Below are 26259 nucleotides of genomic sequence, written 5' to 3'. Positions count from 1 at the left end.
TCACATCGTCAGCCAGATGTTTACTGTCAGGAGTGAGGGAAGTAAAAATCAAGGTTGATTGTTCATTATGGTCCTAAAGCATCTTCATTCAGCGCCCAGAGCTCATTTGAATTATCTGCTATTGTGTTCAGACGTCTGTGTTTAATCACATTGCATGAGACAATTCATTTGTTATATTTCAGTAATGAGGTGCTCATGTGTAAGAGGCTGCGTGAAACTGTCTGTGTGACTTTGAGATAAACACATCATGAGCTATAGTGCCTAGTGCTGCGCTTGTTTGCTGAGCTAGAAAATATCCACAGCTGTCAGATGCTAAAGGAAATAAGCCAAACATATAATGGCTGACAAACATGAGGAGCACTTCATGAAGGTCTCATTATTTACATTGCAAACCCCAGTCATGCTCAGGGGCGTTAAGGACACATCAGCCTGTGTAGAGATAGCTAGTCATCGTGTTGTACAGTTATAAAAAAAGTGAATGAAATGAAAAGCATATCAAGGAAAATACTTATTCACTTCAGTCTCCACTCGACAGTCAAGAGATTAAAAGGAACACACTCTGGATCTGCTTGACATGCCCAGGGGAAAATATACTCTGTGCTCTGACAGAAAATGTTTACTGCTCAGTGTAACAGCAGCGTAGAGCCACTGGTCTCTATGTCCAACATCCGAGTAGAGTATTTGGCCTTGGTTTATCTCATTCAAAACCATCATACAACTGTTTACAATGAAAGAAATGTACTGTATGCTATCTTGACTCTGAAATATTTTCATACACTATGAACCAAGAAAATCTCTAAATAAAAGGCTGATGTTTTCAAAGGAAAAAAAAGACAGTGGCCTTGAAAGTGAACTCAGTGTAAGGTAGGTACATAGACAACTTGTTAGTAGCTTGTTGTTATGTATGTTCTCTACAGACGTACACGTGTCTGCCTTTAGGGTCAATGGATAGGGCAATGCCATCTTTTGTGCTTTGATATGTAGAAACTGAAAAATGCATGCCTTCATACAGATACAAATTGGCCTTCAATGGAATTCAGACCATGTTGGATATGATGTATTTGGCCCACATCTGGAAAAGGCTAAAACAAAACAAAACAAAAGGTACTGACACAGGCTGCAGGATTTTTTGTTGTTTTTGTCACACAATGTATTTTGATTGTGATTGGTAGGCTACTTAAGTTAATTTAACATATTACAATACCAGCTCGTTGGTAACACAATCATCAGTAATGTTAACTCATTATATTAACATGTGTAGCACAGGTTAATTAAACCCCAGTGAATATTATCATGGCTCTGAGGCAACATGCAAATGTATCAATGTTATGTATTCATACTGTTAGCTGTCAAACAATGTGAGTGAGTGGTGGTGGGCTATTGACAGGAAGACTCCACTACATATTGAAGCTATAATAGTTCTCACTCTACATTCAGACAGCACTGCAAAATGGCAAACTCCACATGTACTGGACTATAAGGTGAGTGATTTTGGAGTGTTTATGCCAGATGTAACATAATTCCCAAAAGGCATTGCTGATATTGTGCATTCACAAGAATGTGAGGTCCAGGTGACTTTAACAACCAAAATCGGGTTAGGTCATCTTTTTGTGCAAGTGAAAACCTGAGAAGAAGTTCCCTTAAAGTGCTACTCGGATAAGGATTGAAAGTAGAAAACATGAAGGACGACCACAGCCCAATCATCCCCACATTTAGAGTGGTTTGGCCTGATGGTGGCACCAACAATGAATCCACACAACATACTGTATGTGTTTGGCCAGGAGGTGAGGGAGAAAGGTTGTTGTCTTATCACATCTCCTCCTGTAGGAATAAGTCATTAAAAACAAGAGCTTTAAAACAATATGTTTTAATAGTGCAGTGTAAGTATGAAAACAGTCTTACAACAGGATTATTTAAGAGCTTCGGCTGATAAAAGGAACCACAGCCTTTCACTAGGCCTTCTTTTAGATTTTTATAACATTTTCATTAATGACACTTAAAAGACAAAGAAATTGCTCAGATAATTAAAAAAAAAAAATCAAGACACAGAACCTGAGAAAGAAAATAAAATAATCATAACCATGATTCCACAAGCACCACTGATAAAATAACTTTGTATGCAGCCAAACATGAGAAATAGAAGCCGTTCACACCTGCAGTCATGATACAGGGTGACAAACAGCAAGGGCAACAGTAAACACCAATGAAACCAGTTTCCATCTGCCACTGTGTGCACAACCCATTAATTGACCCTCACCGGCCATTTATTTCCTCCCCCACTTTATAAGTCCAGTCAATAGGGAGTGTAATAAAAACACCCCATAAAGATGTGGACACATCTGGCATCTAACAGGATGAGTGGACCAGCAGCTACATCTCACCTTCAACTGGAATGCGCACATCCCCGATTTACATGACGGGCACCGAGGCTGCGTAAAACAAACGCTTCATCTCATTACATGTAATCACAAGCAGTGAATAAACGGTATGGATCGCACACACAACAGTCCGACCGATGGATTATAATCTCTGTTGCAACTGAAAGACATTGTGACGTAGACTCCTCCTCAGGCAGGAATCATTTAAATAATACATCAAATACATAAACCGATACAGAATCTGGGAGGATGAATCTGTGGCGTTTGTCTGAGCTTCACAAACAGACATCAATACTCTGTGAATGTTTCGCTGTGTACAGTATTTACACCCATCGGAGAGGGAACGCTGCTTGTTCAAGCAGACGACCGTTATTGCAGCTTATAGTGAAAGTTTGTGTCTCTGTCACAGTTTGTCTTCGGATATCCAGCACTGTCAAGGACAAAGAAAAATGTTGTTGGTCATGAAGGACGTAGTGTGATTTCTGTTTTCTTCTTCCAGCATTGGACTAAAAAGTTTTTTTCCCCCCCTAACAGAAAATAAAGACAAGACGTACAGATGGTTTGCTGAGATGCTCTCAGGATAGTGTTAGTATCATCTAGAGGTCTGGGAGGAGTGGAAAGCATCAAGCAACATGTACACAGTTCTGTTCTGTTATTGCCCCCGAGCTGCTGAGTCTGGGTCACATGAACTCCTCATTCCGCTGCATCTCTGATAACTGATGATGGACACAACGCACTAATACACACTGATTTATCATGTGGAGTTCATTGCTTGGTTGATTGAAGAAGCAACAATTCCAGGTAGTGACTGATGATCCACGCAGCAGTAAAGCTGACTCGCCAAACTGCCCAGTTTCTACGGATGCAGGTGTGGAGTCAGTGTTGCAGTGGAATATACTGTATGTGCTCGACTGTGCTGCTGCCTTGGTGACACTAACACCATTGGAAAAAGACTAGGTTTGCTCTCTAAATGTGCAAATGGCCCCGACTGTCTGCTCAGACATACTTCCGAACACAAAATCCAGCAAAGTCCTTCATAAAATAGTCATGGGAACTCTTCTCCACTGGTCAAAGACACACATGCAGCTACTTCAGCTCTGTTAGTGTTCTAATTGAGCGCAAAATGTACCGTTTGATTTGGTCACAAGACACTGTAGTAATCATTGATAATGCAAATGGACATTAAAAAAAAAAAGTGACACGAGAAGCTCAGTCTGTGATGACTGGCGTGTGAAAACAATGGCCAGGTCGTCTCTCGACTGTAGAGAATAAATAGTTTGGATAGGAGGCACTGGGGCAGTTCAATGTCTCTGAAAGCTTCCAGGTTGTCCCGCTCAGCAAGATCCACAAATGCTACCTGAGGAGATGAAGAAAAGAAAACATTACAATTGAAGTTTTCATTTTCGAAGACAGAGTAACAGAAATACAAGACTTTTTTAGACCAGACTGAGCTGGGAGACAACAACAACAGCCCCGTCTCTCCTCTGGGTTCAATCCTTATAGAATTAGAAACTGAACGTCTTTGAGTTCTGGAGTGAAATTTTGAAAGGTTGTGTTTAGTTCAATGAGAAGAGTCTCCATCTCCATACAGGACCTGTGGAGCTCAGCCAGAGAGGACATGGTTCTTGGTCTCCTCTTTTACCAGTGTCCTTTTCTCTGGTGTCTCGGTTTGTGTGTCCAACTGTCCACCCCTAGGAAGAGTCCTGGTTGTTCCAGTCGTCCCCCATTAAGACGGATGGAGGTCACTGTGCTCCTGGAAAACCTTGAGGGCATCAGAAATGTTTTTCTTTCTTTCCCTAGGCCTGAGCCTCGACACAGTCCTGTCTCTGAGCTCTGAGGCAGCTGCTCTCTCCTCACTGTCTCTGCTCTCATCTGCAGTGTCAGCTGGGACACCTTAGACAGACATGTGTGTGTCTGTCCAATCAGCTGAATTCACCACTGGTAGACTCCAGTCAAGGTGTAGAAACACAACCATGACCCTTTAGAGACGATTAACAGAACCTGAGCTATATGAACACTTCATATTTCCAAATCACTTGAAAGGACACACGTCAGCATTATCTGTCATGATGTGAGCCAATTAAAAGACTATAATGTGTGTATTTTGTCCTTTTCTGACTTGAAATTGTGGGATGTGCTGTCCTTTCAAGTGATTTTGATTTTTTTAGGTCCGGCACTCGACCAGAAACCTCACTGTCGGAGCACAACTTGTTAAAAAGATCTAAAATCATGATTTCAGTTGTCATTGTGGGATATTGAGTTAAAACAAATGAGGCTAAACTAAACAAAACACAACTCCGCCCACACCAGTACGTCTTCCCTAGAATGAGGGAATAAATTAGCTCCAAATGCTTCTTTATAAAAGAAAAATAGATATTTATATAACTGTACACGGCATCTATACAGTATGAAGACAGGTAGCACGGTGAGAAGGGAAATTATCTCCAGAAATAAGACAGATCTGGCTCTAGCACCCTTATCCCTCCAACACATGCGTAGCTCGACTCCTCTATTCACAGGAGATGGCGCCTCCCTGGCTCATAACATAATGTGAAAAACTTGCATGCTTTGTATAGACACAGTGGACAAGTCTGTTCTTAACTGCACCGTGTTCATTCTCCACTGAGTCAGTTCAAAATCTCTTTACTTTGTGGGTTAAGGAGGCTGAGGAGAAAAACTTGAGACAGCAGCTCCTCTGACGTTGAGAAGTGGGTGGTCAAACTCTGATCTTAAATATTTATGCGATTATCATCCCGTCCAGTTCGTCTTCTGTCCCTCTGACTAAACATGTCCAAACATCAGGCGGTCAGACAAATGCTTGACAGCTGTTTGGGGGCAAACAACTGAAGGAAAGCAGAGATTCATCAACTATTTCAAAATCCTCATGGTGTTTAAGACTTGTGCTTCCTCTTCAGACTTGTTTAAAAGTCTCTGCTATAATTTATATTTTCATTAACATAGTTTTATCACAATAAAAGAGAAAAAAAGAAACCTGAAGCTCATTGAAAGATCTGGTATCAGGATCAGATCAAGTACGAGTTCATAAATTAACACTTGTTTCAGTACTTAGACATTTCTGTATTATTAACTCTTGACTGAAACGATGAAATTCAATAATTCCATTGAAATTATGAAAAATAGATATTATTATGATGTTATTCTATTATAAACACCGATCAACATCACATACTTAGTGCTGAACCGCTGGATCATGAACAGAAGCTTCCTTCGCTGGGGGAGACGGTGTGGAGGGGAATAAGGCTTTCACACTGCTCGCTGTCTTCTGGGAGTCTGGAGGCAGAGAGGGTGAGGGGTCAGCCATCATCACACTCACTCACCTGACAAGACAACCATCATTATCATAATCATCATCTACGCCCAACGGGAACAAGCGTTCACAGAAGAATAGGTAGCATGACTGCTGCTGAGAGGTGAGTCAGTCGAGCATGTCCATCTGATTACAGAGTTGACTTAGCGAGGCTACGGACGGCGTCACTCGTCCCTGTCAGGAACTCACTGAATAAGAAAGAAGTGTGTGTCACATTTACGGTCAGATGATTGAAATTCTCCAACTTTATAAAAATTGTGGTTAGAACACGTTTTCATATCATCTTCACGTTTTGCCGCACACCCACTTCCAGTAGAGAGTGTGTGTGTAAGCATGTGGAACTTCCACTTGGCTTTAACAAATGGAAGCTGCTTTTTCACCCGTCAAGCATGCATGTCTGTTTACGCTCATGCAGTTGCGTCATAAATGCCACGGTAACCGCATTGGAAACCACTGGAACATGACTCTACACTGATAATGGCTCAATGTGACTCACAACCTGTCTGGAAACGAAAGACAACCACAAATGGCTGCTGTGTGGTTGGTAATGGTAATGTGATTAGTCCGCTAAGATAAATTTGCTTCCGAGTGAGACTTGTTATGTTGTGGCTGTTTCTGTCCCAGCGGCCATGAGGTGAGTCAAGTCAAGTTCACGTCTCTAGTTGTATCTTACAGTCCCCAAACCTTCTTACTCATCAAATTCAAAAAAACAACATGGCACAGTCAATTAGTTACGACACTTATAATGAGAATTAGGCTCAGTTATGCTGTGTTTCTGTGATTGTCACTTGTACATGTGCTGCAGCAGTCAGTCTATTTAATGTCAAGTAAAAAGAAGAGTAATCATTTACATGCAATGTGTAAATTCAAAATTTCAATGTTCCATGTCCATTCATGTCAATTTTCAAAATGTCTTTTCACAAACTTTCAAGTTGCAGCCTGCTAGAATAACATTAGACCAGAACATGAAAATGAATTTGCAGGAATCTGAAATAGATGCTTTTGTCAGATCATTTTTATGTTTTGTAAAGTTACATCACGTTGTAACTAAAAGAGCAAACAAGCACTGAGACCTGATGTGTTAATGTGGTCAAACATGCAAAATCCTACTTCACATGTTGTCTGGCTGCAGCTGCAGCTGAACTCCAGCAGCAGAGCATCAACAGTGTCTCAAAGTGTCGGGAGCAAACAGACCCAATTGTCTGCAGATGATCTGCAAATGTCCATGTTCCCCTCTTCCTTCCAACCACTCGCTTTGGTTTTCTTTCACAGTTTAAAGGGAGAGTTCAACATTTTGGCAAATTCGTCTATTGCCATAATCCCTATCATTTTACGAGTAGGCTCATTACCTTTAATTGTCGGTGGAAGCTGGTTTTTTGATCGGCGGGGCAGAAATAAGAGCTGCTCAGCAAACACAATGGAGGTGAACGGTACTTTCACGTTTCCCCTGTCAAACTAAATACTAGAGATGCACATGAATAACTGCTTAACCGTTAACCGATAACAAGAACTTTGACCGATTAATACTATCGGTTATTTTTATTTTTTTATTAGCTCCTTATGTCGTCAACACGTGCAGACTTCCACATGCCTTCAGTCATATTTCGCAGCAAAAGGTTACACAGGAGGTCTGACAGTAGCCTTTGTGCTGTGCAGTCCCCATGAAGCAAAATCAGACAATAAATGTAGCCTACACAGATATGGATGTGCATCACCTGTAACACCTGCACTGCAAAAAAAAAAAAAAAAAAAAAAAGAGGACGTCGCTGCTCTCCAGGAGTAGGAGTTCTGCTGTTCCTCTCTCTTCATATGAGCGCAATCAGCTGAGACAGAGCACAGTGGATGTGGCGCTGATCAGCTGTCACAGTGCATATGTGTATTTAAAGCAGAAGTAAGTGGTCCGGTCGTTTTCGCTAATGCTGCGTTCCAGGCAGGCTTTTGAAATCGTAAATTACAGCTTCAAGTCACAACTTACGACTTTGTAGCGTTCCAGGCAACCCACTCGTGTTTTTCCGACCTGTTTTACCGGTGAAAGTCACTATAACGGCCACTCGTAACTTCCGACCGGTGAACTCGTACCAGATCGAACTGGTACAACTTCACGGTCGGAAAAATACGAGTTTCCTTGAACGCACCATAACAGTCATCGTCCCTACGTCGCCACATTCACGGCGTTCCTTGGCTGCACACACAGCCCTGCATGCCGTTCTCTCTCCTCATTGGATAAAAACTGTAGGATACGATAAATGTTTTCTCTTCGGCTCAGAGCAGAGCAGAGTGACTGAGAGACCCGTGTTTCAGACCAAACACTCTATGTAAGTGATTGCTGTCGGAAGATATAACTATTTAAGACTTATGTTAACACAAATATTTCACTTACTTTTGCTTTAATGGCAAAAAAAAATTGGAGCGATCAATTTTTTTTTCATTGCCGTTAAATACACTTGTGCGCCGTGAAAGTTGTAATCTTATCAGTTAACGGTTAATAATCGGTTAACGCGCGTCGGTTATCGGCCAGATAAAAAATTCAAAATGTGCATCCCTACTAAATACACAATCCAACAACTCCAAAACGCTCTCGTGGACAAGTTGTGACCTGCATATTCACCACGCTATGAGATAACAAAGTTTATGTAACATTACAACACATGAAGCAAATACTCTGAACTACTTGTGCTTTTGAAATCACTCCGCCCAGCAGCCACGCCTGGAATGTAGTTCCGACTATGCATTTGCCTCGAAAACAACTCCGTCTCGTAATGTTAAATTATTATTTCATAGCGTGGTCAATGAGCAGGTCCCAACTTGTCCACAAGAGCGTTTTGGAGTTGTTGGATTGTGTATTTGATGAGTTTGATGAGGGAAAGACGAAAGTACCGTGCACTGTGCAGAGCTCATGTCTCTGCCCCGCTGATCTAAAAACAGCTAGCAACGACAAATGGTAAATAAAGGTAATGAACCTACTTCTAAAACTATAGGGATTAGGCAATGGTCGAATTTGCCAAAATGTTGAACTACCACTTTAAGTAATAAATGCAACTGTTTCTGGCTATTGAGTTACAGTCAGAGGACTCAACAAAGTCCCTGCTGAAAATAGTATATTCCACATGACAATAATGTATCACTGCCAAAAATAATAAGTGTTTTCTCTGGTGCATTACCTGCCCCAAGTAGGTACAGTATCAAGTCTCTGCAAACCATGTTTCATAGTATCTAGGTGCTGGAACAAACAGCTGCTTGAGCGTGGTCAGAGGTAATCTATATTTGTACAGTAGCTACTGTATGGGGGATACGTGTGTCAGCATGCACAATTACACACGTGGTTAATGTGTCAAGTTGCTTAGCTACCACAGAATATTGTGTTACATGAAAGTCCAGTGGAGAACAAGGCTGTACCTGTGAATGCGATGTTTTCTGCAGATGAAGGCGTAGACTCTCCTCAGCCCCACCAGGACCGGGTCCCAGTTGTTGTAGTGGCATAAGAGCGTGGCGATGAAGAAGGAGAGGAAGACGGGTACCGCCCCGGCGAAAAACAGCCACGAGAAACGTACCTGAACAAACACACACACAGAGGAAAGTCACCAGTTACTAGAGACACAGCTGGACTTCAGCGTCTCAGATTAAACACATGGTCAAAATTTCACATGATCTTTGACCTGTGGACTAAAAACTGTATAAATGCATCACAACATTACCTTCATTAAATCATTTTTGGGTAAAGCAATACAACAAATTTGATGTCATGTTTGTAAAGTGGTGTATTTATTGTGGCTGTATGAAAAGTGGAAACAATTATCCTGAAAAGGACATTAAAATCTAAATCTAAATCTAGAACAAAAGTAACAAACGCTTCAAAAGATAAAAACCAACATAAGATAAACTCAACTGTGTTTACAGAGAGAGAGAGTCCCTGGAAAAATATCATTTAAGTTGTTGCTTCTATTAAACTATTTTACCAACACAGAAAAATAAATTGTTGAGAAAGAGTTGGAGAGTGAACACAGAGATGACTTCTATTGATTTGTAACCAATCATCACTTTAACTTTTCTTTAAGAGAATAAACACACTGTGCAGATTAGATGAAACATATGATTTGACTCAACAGAACTGAATATATTCACATTTCAAATCAAAGGGCTAAACAAACTGAGATTATGCTGATTTTTCCTTTTGCAATCTGCTCTGATTCAATGTGTTCACACTGGAGTCTTGCAAATCAAACAGTAACTTGACTCTTATTTCAAGCTCGGACTCTGGCTGTGAAGTAGCTGCTGTGGGTTCTTACCTTCTGCATACAAATATCTGCTATGATGGAGAGCGGGATGGTGAGGCTCAGCGCCAGAGTTCCAATCAGAGACGACGTGAGGAAACAGCCCCTGTGGACAGACACGGAATATAAACACAACAAAACAAAAACAATGTACAGGATTCAAACCAACGTTTCTTTATATGAATTCAGATGAGTTCCACCAGGGTGGTGTCTAGATGAAAGCTCACCAGACAGAATCAAACACGTTTCATAGGTTCATGACCTGCATGAATGATGCATCGTGTTGCTCACCAGAGCCAGAGGAACTCGGAGAGGACGGTTCCGATGAGGCCGTTGATGAGGATGTACGTCCAAACCAGCTGACTGGGAAGCTCGAAGGCCTCGAAGCCCGTGTAGTGAAGCAGGAGGAAGCCTGGCCACAGCAGCAGCAGGTTGAACAGACCCACAAACCCTGAGAGAGACACAATGGGTCAACACAGACAGCTCCAAAGACAACCACTGTTGACCAGAGCAGCTTCATGTTCATGGAATTAGAAACAACTGGTGCACATTTCATCATTTTTCTGCCTAAAAGCAAACAAAACTGCTTATATATAAATGTTATTCTATTTTTATACATAACTTGTATAACTGTAAAGATTTCGGGACAGAACTGTACAGAATGTTTCTCTTTCTCTTATATTTGCATATTTTTATACCTTTTTACCGTATTGTTGAGTAACAACCAAATTTCCCATGTGTGGGATCAATAAATAGTCTTATGTCTTAATGAGAGGATTGTATGCTTCCTCCAACAGGGCAATTTCCCATTTATTTCCAAATCTGTCCAGACAGATATGTTATGTGTAGACTTTGATGGAAGTTATTAAAAATCTATATTCAGTGTATTGTTAGATTTGTGATAGAGATACATTATAAATAAGACTCATGTGAGTTTACTCTGTTTGCTTTGTTGGTCTGCTGAGAAACAAAAAGTGTCAACATGCTTGGCTGCTCCTGACAGAACAGACACTTGTAGCCATGAAAGCTGCCGATGCCTCGAATATAGATGAAGCTGCAAATGAGCAAAAAAATCCTAGGTTTTGATGTCGCAGTGAAGTTGCTTTTTAACATTTTTTTTATTAAAAAAATGTCATGACTTGATCGTGTATAATTAAGGGATGTAACCTGCTCATTTTCCATTATTACACACTACCTGTCCAGGCTGCCTCCTCTCCTAAAACCTCAACATGTGGCACTTACTGTGGGGATTATATCAGTGGGCCAATTTGCCAAAATGTTGAACTATCCCTTTAAGTATTTCACAGTGATGATACTGTTGTGATTTCCTGTCTAAGATTTTCAGGGCTTGTTTGTGGAGTGACCTGAAGGGTTTCAAGACAGATGTACTTGCCTGAGACCAACATGACATACAATAATTATAATGAGACAAAATCATGGCATTGAAATAAGTTTTAGAGTCTTCAACTGTTAGTGAATTCCTGATGTTTCTAAAGTTTGATAAATTATATTGAACTCATTAACAGATTTTTTATTATTTCTCCATTGACATAAATATTTGGAAAAACCGAATTTCGTTGCTTGTTTGAAAAATAGGCATAGGCTACATGGTGTTATGTAAATTTCGACAGAATAAATTATTGAGAAATGACTGAAAGTGGGCGTGAAAGATAGCATGGCATAGCAAGGCAGTTGAATTGTTAGCTATACCTAAAGCCAAGTTTCCAGTATCTCTCTTTTTTTTTTAGATGATTTATAGATTTATCTCAAAACTGTAATCTGACCTTCAAAATAAGAGCTTTAACCTGTAATTTCAAAATAAGAGTACTTGATGTTTTTTGTTTGTTTGTTTTGAAATATAAAGTCACATGATGCAGCCATCACTGGGTTCTGTGTGATGTCAGACATGATGTCATACAGAATGTTGCCATCATCCTGTGTGATGTCATACAGAATGTTGGACATCCTGTGTGATGTCATAGTTCCTATGATCTCTGCTGATAGGCCAGCACTTGACTTCAGAGACACATTTCTCATTTGATACTCACAGTGAACGGCAGAAAGTCTGACCTCTCTGTTAAGTTACGAATGATTATAATCGCAATTAGTTAATTACAAGATATTACGAGGGATTATTAATAACCAGTAATACATTAGAATAATTAATTTATAACCCACATCTTGTATTCCTTCTCCAATCTTCCTATACAGTCTGTGTTAAACAAAGTTGGCAGAAAGTGACAAAATGTCATCCGCACAAGCAAATCATAATAATGGGAACCAGCAAATGGGGAATGCCCCTCAAATGCTGCAACTCCTCAAAAAACCCCTTCTCGACACAAATATTGTAAAAGAGCTGGCTGAACAAAACGCTGCTCTGAAGCAACAGCTGCTCAGCAAAGAGAACGGCTGGGAGCAGGAAAAGAATAGGATGCAGACTTGGTATCAAGGCAAACAACGGGAAATGGAACAATTTATCCATGCAAAAATGCAGGAACTCCACCGCTGCACAGAAGATCTCACTGCCTGCCGAAAGAGCAACCAGTGGTTCCACAACCAGTTGAAGCAAAAAGACGAAAAGATTCAATCGCTGGAGGACTGCTTGGCCAAGTCACTCGGTCAGCTCAATACAACATGGAAGAACCAAATGAGAGCAAAGGAGGAGAAAGCTGCAGCTGAACTCCAAGTTCTGCAGGAGATCTACGACAAGAAGATTGAAGAGAAAGACAAAGAGATCTCCAGTGTTAGAAGTGAAAACATGGCACTGGTGACAAAGAACGAGGAGTGCAGGCTGGAACTTCTGGACATGAGGACCAAGTTGCAGAACTGCAAGTCTGATTGTGAGGGCAAAACCAACGCCCTGCAGCAGATGACTAGCAAGGAAAAGAACATGGCAGATGAGCTCCAAACTCTGCAGGAGAGCTGCAACAACAAAATTGAACTCATCATGAAAGAGAAAGACAAAGAGATCTCCAGTGTTAGAAGTGAAAACACGGCACTGGTGACAATGAACGAGGAGTGCAGGCAGGAACTCCTGGACATGAGGAACAAGTTGCAGAAATGTGAGTCTGACTTCGAGGCCAGAAACAATGCCCTGGAGCAGATGACTAGCAAGGAAAAGAACATGGCAGATGAGCTCCGAGCTCTGCAGGAGAGCTGCAACAAGACTGGACTCATCATGAAAGAGAAAGACAAAGAGATCTCCAGTTTAATACGTGAAAACATTGAACTGGTGAGAATAAGGCAGGAGCGCAGGCTGGAACTGATGGACATGAGGACCATGTTTAGGAAATGCGAGGCCAGAGTCAACGACCTGCAGGAAAGACTTGCACAGGAGACGACAGAGAAAGAGGAGCTGCACAGAAAGACAATAGACATTGAGGAGAGTTGGCTAAGAAAAGAGAGAGACTGGTTGTTGTGGAGCAGACGAATGGAGGAGGACATGCAGCGCCTGACTACTGAAAAAACAGAGTTTCAGGAACTGGCCTGCAAAACCGATAAGGAGAAAGCAAAAATTAAGAAAGATGAGGAAAAGAGGCGCAAAGAGGAGTTGAAGGAGCAGAAGAAGCAGGAGAAGAAAGAAAGGGAAGAGAGAGAGAAAAATGAGAAGAGGGAGAGGAGAGGAAGAGAAGAGCAAGACAGGAAAGAAAGAAAAGAGAGAAAGAAAATTGAGAAGAGGGAAAAGAAAGAAAGAAAAGAACAAGAGAAAATAGAAAGAGAGGAGAGAAAACAGAATGAGAAGAGGGAGAGGGGAGAAAGAGAAATGACAGTGGAGGAATAGAAACCCCTCCCCTCAACTCCCCCTCCTACTTTCTAACCCCTACCCTCCTCCCTTTACCCTCCATCCCCTGCCACCTGAACAACTCCTCCTATAGCATGATGCTCTCGTACTAAATGAATGGATTCAGTGTCAAGATTGGGTTTTCTCCAGGAAGTCTGGTTTCTCCCACCTATTTCCTTAAAAAAAAAAAACATCTGTTCTGTTCATTTTGTTGTTCTTGATAACAAACATAAATTAATCAATCTATGTATGTTAATCAGCAACAACTGAATAAATGATGACACAAATCCACAAGTATTTGAAAAAAGCAGAGAAGATATCCCACCGACCATCTCTCTATGAAATCTCCCTCTCTCTTTCTCTCTGTCAAAATAATCTCTCCCTCTATGAAATCTCTCTCCCTCCCCTCAACTCCCCCTCCCACTTTCTAACCCCTACCCTCCTCCCTTTACCCTCCATCCCCTGCCACCTCAACAACTCCTCCTAGCATGATGCTCTCGTACTAAATGAATGGAATCAGTGTCAAGATTGGGTTTTCTCCAGGAAGTCTGGTTTCTCCCACCTATTTCCTTAAAAAAAAAAAAAAAATCAGTTCTGTTCATTTTGTTGTTCTTGATAACATACATAAAATAACAACGTATGTTAAATGAGCAACAATTGAATGATGGCACAAAAAAAGCAGTGATACTGTAGCAAAAGCAGTGAAGATCTACCACCGACCATCTATGAACTCTCTCTAAATATTAAATGACATGATTGTTCAATGCATGTAATTGTATTTCTTTGTATTTCTTTGTTATTTAGTTTAGTTTAATACGTTTATTTGTATCAGAGAATATTTACAAAATATGAGATATGAGATAATAACGGAAAGTGTACGAGTCAGAGTTGTTTTCAAGGTAAATTCATGCAAAACAGCAGATGTGTGTTGCCTACAGGGGCAGTTTTTCAGCAAGCAGTCTCTGCATTTGCCCCGAAAACAACTCCATCTCGTAACATTCCGTTATTATCTCATAGCGTGGTGAATGTGCAGGTCACAACTTGTCCACAAGAGTGTTTTAGGGTTGTTGGATTGTGTATTTGATGAGTTTGATGAGGGAAACCAAGAAATCCCATTAGCCTCCATAGCTCTGAGCAGCTTGCGGCTCTGCTCCACCATTCTAAAAATAGCTTGCACTGACAATTAAAGGTAACGAACCTACTGCTATGACTATAGGGATGGACGTTCATTGCACATCTTCGCACAAACACACAAATATTGAAACTATTCAGGAGTCTGCAGGTGGAGGATTTGTCCAAGCTTGACAGGGACAGGCATTATAATCTCCTGTCTTCTCCAGGAGTCAATTGTTAGTTGCTTCTGTTTGTTTCCTGGGTGGCGAGTGCCAGGTTATTCCTACAGCACCTGCCTCTCTGACGGCCCCAGATGGTGTCAGGCTCTGCAGCCACACATGGCTGGCCCTGACGCACACTGGCATGGCAACAGTCTGTCTGACAGCGCCCAGCAGCCAAGGAGAGGGAGCCGGAGGAAGTGGCAGCGGACTCCACTACACCTTCGTTGGACCTGGATGCTGCGGCGTCTAGGTGATCCAGGGACTGGCACTGGAACCAGAGGGTGTGTGTAGTTAAGGCTGTTGATGGTTGTCTGCATTGGGGTTTGGATAATAGTGGTTGACCTGAGACAAAGGGAGGTGAAGGCCTGCTACAGAGACAGATTAAGGATGATGGGGAAAGCATGTCTCTCTTCCTGGTGTTCCATCTGGGCCTGCAGCTTCCTTCACATCCACAGCCCTGAGCACACATCTCGTGTCAGATATTTGTGCTGACTGTGCAGCTATTGGAGAGAGGGAGTCGATCAATCCCATGTCCTCTAGTCTCAAAACAAGCAAAGACACGACGTGGCTGCTCTGTGAGAGAAGCGCCGCCATCGGGCAGGAGTGATGATTGTGTTCCTGCATTAGGTGATGTCTGCCACATGCAGTGGAGGTCAGATTTCTCTTTAGGGCTGTCAGAATATTGGCTCTATAAAAACACATAGGTTGGAACCATTCTATAGGCTGTTAAGACCGTAGACCTCTAGCCTCTGAAGGGTCAGTGCACCCACTCGCAAAGCAGCAGCTGATGTGTTTTTTGAATATTAATTTTCACATACGAATCTCCGTTTTTTTTAGAATATTCGTTGACAGCCCTACTTCTCTGTTTAAAGGTGTTCAGAAATGGCCGTTTGTCCTGTTTGTCACGCCTCCTTCTACGAGTTTCCACGGGTGGAAGTTTTTTTTTCTGTACTGTACAGTGCTCTGAAGTGAACCCTGTGTGTGGTTGTATAAATTATCTCCAGTCAGACACTTCTAAAACTAAAACGATGTCACCATGACCTTGACCTTTCACAAACAAAATCGATGTTCATGCCAAAATTGAAGGGATCCCCTTTACTTCAGGAGTTTGAGATATTGCATTGACAAAACCAAAATCATGTTTTGTGATGTCACCAAGACCTTTGAGCTTTAGCTACCAAATTAGAATCAGTTTGTCCCTATGTCGAGGTGAACAGTCTAACTAAATTTAAAGAAGGACTTCTTGCCTTCACAAGGCCAAAATCCTCTTTTTTTAAAGTATATTTTTGGGTCTTTTTCGCCTTTAATCGATAGTATAGTCCAGAGAGAGTCCTAGTGAATGTTTGAGCTCAATTTGAATTGAGTTCTGTCGAGTCATCACTGAGATATCTCTGGGACAGACAGAAAGCCGGGCAGCCCAAAAACAATACACAGAAAACAGCTCTGCCATCATCAGCGTGGACGTGGCCGGAGGCAGAATGTTCTCATTTGGCCTCTGGCCACAAAGTCGGGGGCTTTGCGCTTCAAGAACATACACTGAGCATTCGCTTACCAAAGAACATGGGAATGTCGAGCTTATCCTCCCGATCCACTCGTCTCTTGATCATTACGATGTAGACGGCGTACAGGATCGCCCCGGCCAGCGACCACAGAGAACCTAGAGACACATTTTAAAAAAGGCATCACATTTGGATAGAGGATTGCAAACAATATTAATAATTACACAACAGTGATGTGAGAGAGCGACAGAAACTTGCTGTCTCCATAGTTACCCATGAGACTTTTCCCATCAGGGTTGTCCATGCTGGAGAAACTCACCAGGGCCACACCTCCCATACTAAACAAGGAGAAGAAGAAGAAGAAGAGGATTTTTGTTTGACTCACGCAGATACTGTCCAACGTTCATCAAGAGAGCAAATGAGCATATTTCCTAAAATGTTAAACTACTCGATTCATCATTAATTAACATTTCAAGACATTCCACGTCTAAAACCTATAACATTTGCAAAGGGCATGCTGCAACAGGCAAAGATGATGGGGTCAATAATTTAAATGTCTTGTGTTCAAAGTTCAGATTTTTGTTGTGAACATGACACTGGATGAAGGACCGGGACGGCACAAACACAGTCTGAGTTCTTCCACCAGGGATTATAATATTATATAGCCTATTACATATTATGTAATTGGCTACCAAAGATTTTCAGGAAATCTGGTCAGTGGTTGTCAAGATATCTGTGTCTGAACCAGTCAAATGGGGTGAGGAAAAAAACTTTAACAGCTCCTCCAGATGAGTAAACCAGTGTATTATTTAAATATGTCGTTAATAATGCTCAACCAGAAAAGAAACGTGAACTAGTGTATTCAGGGTTATACTCAAAGAATATGTTAGAAATAAGTTATGAATAAAACATCACTGGATATATTCTTTAGGCCTCTGGCTGCTGCAATAACTCCTGGATACAATGGAAACCAGATCTCAACTACTCAGCCAAAGTGAATCAAAAGCATTTCAGAGAAGTGAAAAGTAGGAAAATGGGATGACACAAACAGCATAAAACAATATATCCACTAATGTAAACACACAACTCCCAGCATGCTGCTCTCAACATGTTCATTCAGCCCTCACCTCAGAGCCACAGCCAGCAGCTTGGACAAGGTGAAGCGGTCGCTGCTGTTGCTGGGAAATATGGCTGCTAAGATGAGTGTAAACAGGCCTGGGGAGGGAGAGGGGGCAGGATGAGTCTCAGCTGTACGTATGCTCTTTGTTAGTTTTAATACATTCACATATGACCAGAGAGAGAGAGAGAGACAGACAGACAGAGAGAGAAAGTCACCTGAGGTGGATGACAGGATGTTGACAATAGCAACCTGTACATCAGACAAGGCTTCCTGGTAGGACAGGTTAGCCAGGAACCACTGGAAGACAAACACACACAGCGATGTGACAATGTGTACAAGGAGTGGACACAACAACAGACAGCCAGGTCTGTGGTACATAACAAGAAGAAGGAGCAGCAGGTGCTGCTGGAATTGTTGCATATTGGTCATAAACAAGCACATTATTGACATAAGGTTGAGGTCCACCTCTTACTACCCTCATAATAAGTAACTACAGCAAGGCATGAAAACAAAAAGCACATTGAGTTGCCTTGGTATGAAATACGCTATATAAATAAATAAAAAGTAATCTAATTCTATACCTCTGGAAGGCATGGTCGGGTCGGACCACTGACGAAACCATACAAATAGATACATTAAGCTGCTAAAAAAAAAAAAAAAAAGCAAGTCCCGTCGTTTCCAAAACAAATCTACACGCGCTGGCCAGACAAACGTCTTCATGACAGTGGGAAATGCAGTCTTCATTCCGGCAAAACACCACCGTTTTCGTCCACAGGGGCCACCAAAATCAACACTAAATGAAAAGCCTGTACAGGGGCTTTAAAGGGATACTTCACCCAAAATCGACAATTCACTTTCATTTTCTACTCACCGTCATACCAAGGAGTTATCAAAACGCTTTTACTGACCCAAGTGTCCTGAAGACGTGACATGAAAAAGTTGTTCGGAAAAAATGTATTTGATCTCTGTTTTTAGCCTTGTTGTAGTAGTAGATAGTGGCTCTGTTGATGTTTGTGCACATGTGCAAGAGTTGCTGCGAGACATCATACATCCAATGGTTTACAACGCCGAACGAACAACCAAACAACTTTTTCATGTCGTGGCTTCAGGACACTTGGGTCAGTACAGACGAGCAGTATGGAGGTATCTGGATATTTCATAGTGTGTGTTTTGGACGATTCAAAAGTGAACTCTATCCGCCGCCATTATATGAAAATCCGTTGCCAGCCGGACCCCCCCTGGAACTCCAAAAGTGGTTTGATACCAAAGTTCTCTAAACCCTTCCTTGGTATGACGGAGAGTAGAACATTGGTGAATTATCAATTTTGGGTGAAGTATCCCTTTAAGTATATAGTATAGCTACAGTGGCTTCTTCAAGTCTTTAATCTGTCATAGATTTCAAGGGGTCGTGGTTCAGGTGGTAGAGCATGAGGCTGCTGGGGATCAACAAGTGTTAGGAAGGGTATTACAACTCGTGGCAGATCAACTATGCGGACGGTGTAGTGTTGTGAGGACCCCTAAGGGGGAGCAGCAAAAAGCCAACAACAACATTCTGTTGTAGATTTTGTTTTAATTGGGTAAAACAAAAAACGTTTTACCATCTACAAAAGTGTTCAGACTTTTTGTTGTGGCACCAAACTGTGGTCAGGTGTGTCCTGTTTGATTCAGCAGCCAACTGAGCTGTTTGGATGTAATTTGAAAAGGAAAAAGCCCTGAAATACCAATCACATCATAGGACAAAAAAAACTCTAAACACTGGAAAAAGGTGCAGTTTGGATCAAAAAATATTTCGAAAGCTTTAACTTTGTAGACAATGTTCGACAACTTTCGGAAATGAATTGAGTCAGTGTTCCTATGTCTGTAATCTAATACAGCAGAGTAAACTGTCATCCACTCACCACAAAACAGAAGAAGAAACTGATTTTGGCCACATCAGTGATGGTGAGCTTTCCCACTGTGCGTAGCATGGCCTCATGGTCCTTGGCGGCTGGGTAGGACATGCGGGACAGCTTGGCCTCCAGAGCCTGAGTGGAGGGCAGTTGACGCACCTCCATGATGTTACTGAAACGCACCCGGTGCTTTTTGGAGGCTGCTTGGGGGGCAGAAATGGAGGAGTGCAGTGAATTAATGGCAGTTTCATTCCCAGATAAAAAAACAATTAAAGTGTCATTTACAGGCTCTATTTGCATATTCAACGAGACCATTACTTTACCCAAAATCCTACTACGGTAAATGTCCTCATCATACGCTGAAGCAGGACTGGGCTCAACACGGGCATCATTTTCAATACAGGTGCTAAACACCAGAACCCTAATAATCTGTCAGAGAACCTCTGCTGTGTGGCTTCATCTCTGGAGGCCGACAGCCAGCTCCAAATATTGAGGTGATTTTTTCCTGAAGAGCATCACTTAAAGGACAATTACGGGCAAATTCAACTCGGGGCTGTATTACATGTGCGACCGGTGTTGTTGGTTCGGACTTGCCTTAGGCGAGGATCAAAAAAAATGCGGCTTTGAGGGATATAAACAGCCTAAGTAGCGAAACTTCCATCCGCTCCCATTCATCGCTGCCGTGGCGATGCGGGGACAGACACAACTACCGCAAAACAGGAGACATTAAACTGAAAATCTTCAGCTTCCTTCTTTTAGACCTAAAATGTTAGGAAAATACCCGAGTTTAATTTGCCCGGAATTGTCTTTTAATCATCAGGTTTTTCAACTGCTCTACAAAAAACCATCCCAAACAAAACAAAAAATACGACTATTTCGTTTTATGATGGACTGTGAAAGAAAAGACAGATGTGTCTGATGTTAATTTCTGTCAGAGTGGCTCTGATCTCTGGATTCTCTCTCTCATCATGGCTGAGTACTGCCCTCTGTGGTTCAAAGTGCGTTTCTCATTCATGAGAGCAAATTGATGAGGTTATCTATTTCAGATGAGTCACGACTTCAACATTTGAGAAAACTTATTAGAGCTCAGTAGATTCAGAGACAGATATGAGACAGCGCATGTGATTCATGTTTCGTTATCTGATAAAGAGAAAACATCAATGTACTCACAAGTTTCACAGTCTCCTAATAAACAATGTGAGTGGTCAGTAGGAAAGTCCTGGAACTTCACCGGCACATAGAGTGGTTCACTCTGCACAAAGAAGCCAAGGACAAAGTTAGATGTTTATAATTCAAGCATTTCTGTTCCTGGCTCCATCCATGGGAAACAGAGCAGGAAATGGTAAAAAACTGTAACTGTACACTGCAGATAAAGTGTTTCCTCTGTAATCAGATTACACACCAAACCGTTGTTGACAGAGGTGTCTGTTGTGCAGGGGGCAATGTAGGCCTCGGCATCAGCAAACTGCAGAAAGATATAATTCAGATTGAGGAGTCAGTTACACTTTAATCTAGTGTTGTCACGATACCAACATTTTGGTACCGGTATCGGTACCAACATGTTTTTCGATACTTTTCGATACTTTTCGGTACTTTTCCACATAAAAAGAGAACACAAAAAATGTCATTATTGGCTTTATTTTAATAGAAAATTTTTGGACCATAAAACAGGAAATCAGTAAACAGTTACTGCTGCTGCAGGATTAACATTCCATCTATATTAATCTGAACTCTTCCTAAATTAAAAAATGTCTGTTTAAAAATGAACATCAACTTGTTTTCTTTGCATTATTTGAGGTCTGAAAACACTGCATCTTTTTTTGTTATTTTGACCAGTTGTAATTTTTGGGAGAAATTGTTATCAGTAGTTTATAGAATGAAACACAAATGTTCATGTTACTCAAACATACACCTATTGTTTCCCATATGTAGACCAAATTGATTCTGTTCCCCCCACCCCCATCAACGCAATATCGTTCCGTTAATTCATCTCTGCGTAGCGCTTCTTCGCCGTGCTCACTCACTCACAGAGAGAGAGAGAGAGAGAGAGAGAGAGAGAGAGAGAGAGAGAGAGACAGAGAGAGAGAGACAGAGAGAGCATACAGCCAGTGGTGATCCGCGGTAAAAACAAAACTTATTAACGAGGCTGTGGCGGCCGTCTCTCTCGCGCGCGCGGCACACACAAACACAGGCACGTGGACAGGTGGCGCTGTAACGGTAATGATAAAAAGCACCTTGCTTCGTTTGTGACTCGCTCTCTCGCTCCTCGCGGCTCAAATTACAATGCGGCGACTTCACGCGGCGACGTCACCGCTGCTGGCGGCGCAGAATGAAAGTACCGGTCCCATCTAAGCGCAGTATGGTACCGTTTTAAATGCGTTAGTACCCCGGTACCAATCTAGTACCGGTATACCGTGCAACCCTACTTTAATCTCATCTTTGCAGGTTCTTTGTTTTTCAACCCAGGTGCTGCGAAACCTTCACCAGCAGCATCTAAGTGAGTTTTAACACAGTTCAACAGCACCTTTTTGAGTGCATTAAAAACCACAGTGATCATGCTTAGTGTTGAAAAATAAATAAATAAGCTCAGTACAAACAGACTATTCTGGCAATTTTTAAAGGGATAATTCAACATTTTGGCAAATTGGCCCATTGCCATAATCCCTATAGTTTTAGCAGTAGGTTTGTTACCTTTATTTGTCTACACTACGGAGGCTAATGGAATTTCTTGGTTTCCCTCATCAAACTCATCAAATACACAATCCAACAACTCCAAACCACGCTATGAAATAATAACAGAACGTTACATGACAGAGTTGTTTTCGAGCCTAATGCAGACTGCTTGTTGAAAAACTGCCCCTGACGGGAACGCGATCAGCGGTTTTGCATGAATTAACCTCGAAAACAACTGGGTCTCATAACGTTCCGTTTATTTTCTCATAGTGTGGTGAATGTGCAGGTCACAACTTGTTCACCAGAGCGTTGTGGAGTTGTTGGATTGTGTATTTGATGAGTTTGATGAGGGAAACCAAGAAATTCCACGAGCCTCTGTAGCGTAGCTCTGCGCAGCTAGCAGCTCTGCTCCGCCGTTCTAAAAATAGCTTGCACCTACAATTAAAGGTAACGAACCTACTCCTAAAACTATAGGGATTATTAGCAAAGGGCCAATTTGCCAAAAATGTTGAACTATCCCTTTAAAGGTCAAGATCTGTGATTTTAGAAAGCTTTCCACATCTCTGCTTCTTCTCAAGTTTCACTCTGTAAACAATCCACAGACAGACAGACAGACAGACCCATCCCGACACAGCAGGAGTCTCCAGGATCACACTGTGTCATGATCACACACACACACGGGCACAGACACTGCTCACAGGATGACAACAATACCAGCCCCGTTATCACAGCTAGTAATAAACCTGTCAGAAGACATGGTTTATGGTTCTGTGTAACTGAGACGGTGGAATGCACCGTCATGAACGTTTGGAGAGAAATCTGATTTACTCATACTGCCCCCGTGTGGTGAGAGTGCGGCCCGACTACTTACAAACAGAGAGCGCCTGCGTTTCAGAGTGCCGGTGCACTGCTGCCTCCAGGGCCGCCACAGCAGGAAGCCCAGCAGATACAGCACAAACATGGAGGTCTTGGTGAACGTGCTGAAGAAGGGTTTGTTGTACTCCTGTCGCTTGAAGATGTACTGCAAGAACAATCGACAACAGGGATGTTAGGAGCAGCGACTAACGGAGTGGAAAGCTGGCACACATGGCTGTTCTTTCAATTAAATTATGTTTCACCTCGGTCTCCTCTCCTCACTCCTGTTGTTTATTTCATTTTGCACCTCTGGTTTGTCAGGTTCTTCCCAGGAGCAGTAGCAAAGTATATTTACTCAACCTAGTGAACACAAAGGTATTGTTCTTTTTCCTGTTCATCCACTATTTTTTCTTTCTCTGAATATTTCATCTTTTTTCTGCCAGATATGTTTTCACTGTGAGAGGTGTCAGCTGTACTGGTTTCCTCTTGGTGTCTTCTCAGCTACTTACAACCATTTGTGTACTGCAAACCCCGCTGTGTCTTTATGGTGCCAGAATATGGAGTAATTAGAGCACCACATTAAATGTATTAACTAATTAAGGATTTCTGTACTCAATCTGTTAGAGGAGAGAGAAGTTATGCCATGCACTGGGACACAAACAAAACAAAATACCACACCATTGTCTGCTGATCCCAGAACATCTCGGCGCACTCTACTTACTAAGTACATCTGCACCCTGTCTCTCATTTCACTCCTATTGTATCGTATTGTATTGTATTGTATCGTGGCGTTCTGCAGCGGCCCACCTTTCAACAGCAGGTGTGGGAAAACTGACCGACCGTGACGTGCCATGTCCTTACCGAGGTTAGCTCAGAGGAGGCCACCCAGATGACATCCACCAGCAGGAGTATCACCACCCCGAGGGCCATCCGCCTGCGCTGAGCTGCAGAGCTTCCCTGAGAGCTCATCCGGTTCATGATGAATGCCCATTCCATCAGGACTCTGACAGGAGAGGAGAGGCAAAGAAGATGTTCAGCTTACTGAGACTACATGTAAAAAAAAAATCCCAATTACTTGGTCAATGTTTTCTTTTATAGAGTGACATACTGAAATGAGAATAAATAAACAGTATTATATGTGTCTCATATTGTAATCCATGTTCGAAAAAGTTCAAGTGAAGAACCCCGACTTGTTTTGGATGTCTGAGTGTGATACGTTGAGCTGGTTTTTCAAGGCAGGATTTCCATGACCTAGCCACATTTATTAATAAAGCATGGGGTCTGAGACAGAAAACATTATATCCTATAAGATAACTTACTATCATTGTTTTGGTTATTTTGCCTACTAACGCAGACATTTCTGTTGCATGACTCTATGGTCACATATTTATGAGTAGACTGAATGTATTTATATTGTCTAGTATCTTGTAAGCCCATGTGGGCTGGGCACAGTAATGTGCATGACACTTTAATAAACAAATCAATCAAGTATTCAAAATGTAGAAATCATATATTGTAACAGGACAGCAGCTCTATTTGAACTGAAAATCCACAAAGAATCAATATTCCCCACAGATAGAATAAAAATCCTGATAGGTGACACACAATAATTGAGCAAAAACAAGGCAAACCCCAAACAGAAGAAGCAAGAGGCACGTTATTACTTTTCAGTACACACCTGTTCACCAGCCAGCCTCACAGTGTGAAATGTCTGTCTTCTGCTGCAGTTCACAGTCAGGACCAAGCAGGGTATTCACTGAAAACTGCCTGCCACAGACACAAGGCAAGAAGCTGTTGTTAAAACCAAACTGGTGTTGGGCATGTTACTTTAAAAAAGCAATTGGTTTTAGTTTCTAGTTACTTTAACCAAACAGTAACTGAATTACTACATTATAAAAGTAACTAATTGCCAGGAATGTTGCGACCCCCCTAACCTCCTTGCGGAAGAATACTGAGTGAGTTGGTTAGTTCCAGATTCTTTTTTCCGGCTAGTTGATGGACTGAAAAATGTGTAGGCTATATAAAACATCTCTGGTATATAATGTACACTTAAACGGGTGTGTGGTTTTGTGACGAGACTTTTTGAGTCAAGTAACGGCGAGTAACGGCACTTTTATTGTCAGTAACTGTAACGGCGTTAAAAACGGGGGAAACAGTAACTTTTTTGAGTAGCTACTCGTTACTGCAAAAAGTAGCGCCGTTAGTAACGCCGTTCTCCCATCACTGCTAATGTCACCACAACCCACAGAGGAAAAGCTCCCACTATAACTAGATATTACTACAGAACCACCACATATTTCCTGCGGATATAACGTGATGTGTTGGTATCTCCTCTCACCTGCGTGTTTAGAGGTAGCAGTTGGCTAGCTGCCAGTTAGCCAGGCTACATGTGAGCTGGAGACATTACAGCCTGTAAACAAAGAGCTGCACTAAACCTGGCTCTAAATCCAAAGTGTTATTTTTCTATGTGTAGCGTAAGCGGTAGTTCATTGACAGGAGCTGGCTCAGGTCCACCTATGGTCTGGTTGACGCTAGCAGGTAGCACAGCTGTGCTACGTTTACTTGTTTACGGACAACTCAGTAACTCACCAGCTAAGCGCTAACCAGCTCTCTGGATTAAACGATCAAATGTCGTGTCAAAGTCGTGTTTTTACCTTCATGCAAGATGCGGTCATTTAGTTCGCGCCATCCTTCATTTGCCTCTTCACGCTCCGTCAACAAAATCAATCCGTTTTTACGATAAACTTATTGACAGCCCAGTGGTTGTAAACATTAGCACATCCTGCCCTCTACAGTATCAGGTGACATCATTTAAGTCCTGCAGAGACTTCTGGGATATGAAGTCTTAAAGTGGCAAATGTTGGGATTTTTATTTACAGTCAATGGTTGCCATTCACGTTTGAAAATCAGTTAGACTTTAATATTAATAAGTGGTGCACTATTATATATCTGTATGGGTTAGAGTAAAATGGGTAACGAATATATTTACAATACAAACGTATAAACTATTCTTCATGTTTGTGTTAAAGTAGCCCCTAACTCCATAACCAATAAAAATATTTTTGGGAACAAACACAATAAGATATTTAAACATGAAAAAAAACATACAATAGTGTATGTTTTTTTTCATG

General features: G+C 41.7%; 1 protein-coding gene across 2 annotated transcripts; it reads right to left on the bottom strand.

The window, feature by feature from the left end:
- Positions 1-1877: 1877 nt before the first annotated feature.
- LOC311004221 (solute carrier family 35 member F5-like) lies at positions 1878-25929 on the bottom strand. 2 transcript variants are annotated; one of them, XM_083996176.1, is made up of 16 exons: positions 25783-25929; positions 24807-24895; positions 23990-24131; positions 23145-23294; positions 21003-21065; positions 20771-20852; positions 19610-19803; positions 17927-18008; positions 17719-17806; positions 16865-16929; positions 16645-16749; positions 10269-10428; positions 9993-10083; positions 9103-9257; positions 5569-5669; positions 1878-3735 (listed from the first exon to the last, which is right to left on the bottom strand). In XM_083996176.1, exons 3-15 carry the CDS (start codon positions 24122-24124, stop codon positions 5588-5590), a joined length of 1452 nt encoding a protein of 483 aa, XP_083852302.1. In that variant the 5' UTR covers positions 24125-24131; positions 24807-24895; positions 25783-25929; the 3' UTR covers positions 1878-3735; positions 5569-5587. The 2 variants fall into 2 exon arrangements, with proteins under 2 accessions (XP_083852302.1, XP_083852303.1); XM_083996177.1 differs by having other exon boundaries at positions 19610-19800.
- Positions 25930-26259: the final 330 nt, after the last annotated feature.

This window comes from Trachurus trachurus (genome assembly GCF_905171665.1).
Source record: "Trachurus trachurus genome assembly, chromosome: 21".
In the NCBI taxonomy this organism is placed as follows: domain Eukaryota; kingdom Metazoa; phylum Chordata; class Actinopteri; order Carangiformes; family Carangidae; genus Trachurus; species Trachurus trachurus.
This window is presented reverse-complemented; position numbering and strand designations above follow the sequence as displayed.

Bases quoted from the DNA above. Each gene is read 5' to 3' on its own strand.
- LOC311004221 (XM_083996176.1), bottom strand. From the start codon at position 24,124: ATGGAATGGGCATTCATCATGAACCGGATGAGCTCTCAGGGAAGCTCT. The intron at 23,295-23,989 runs GTAAGGACATGG...TTGTTCTTGCAG, and splicing joins CCTCCTCTGAGCTAACCTCG to TACATCTTCAAGCGACAGGA. The intron at 20,853-21,002 runs GTGTGTAATCTG...TTCTTTGTGCAG, and splicing joins CCTCTGTCAACAACGGTTTG to AGTGAACCACTCTATGTGCC.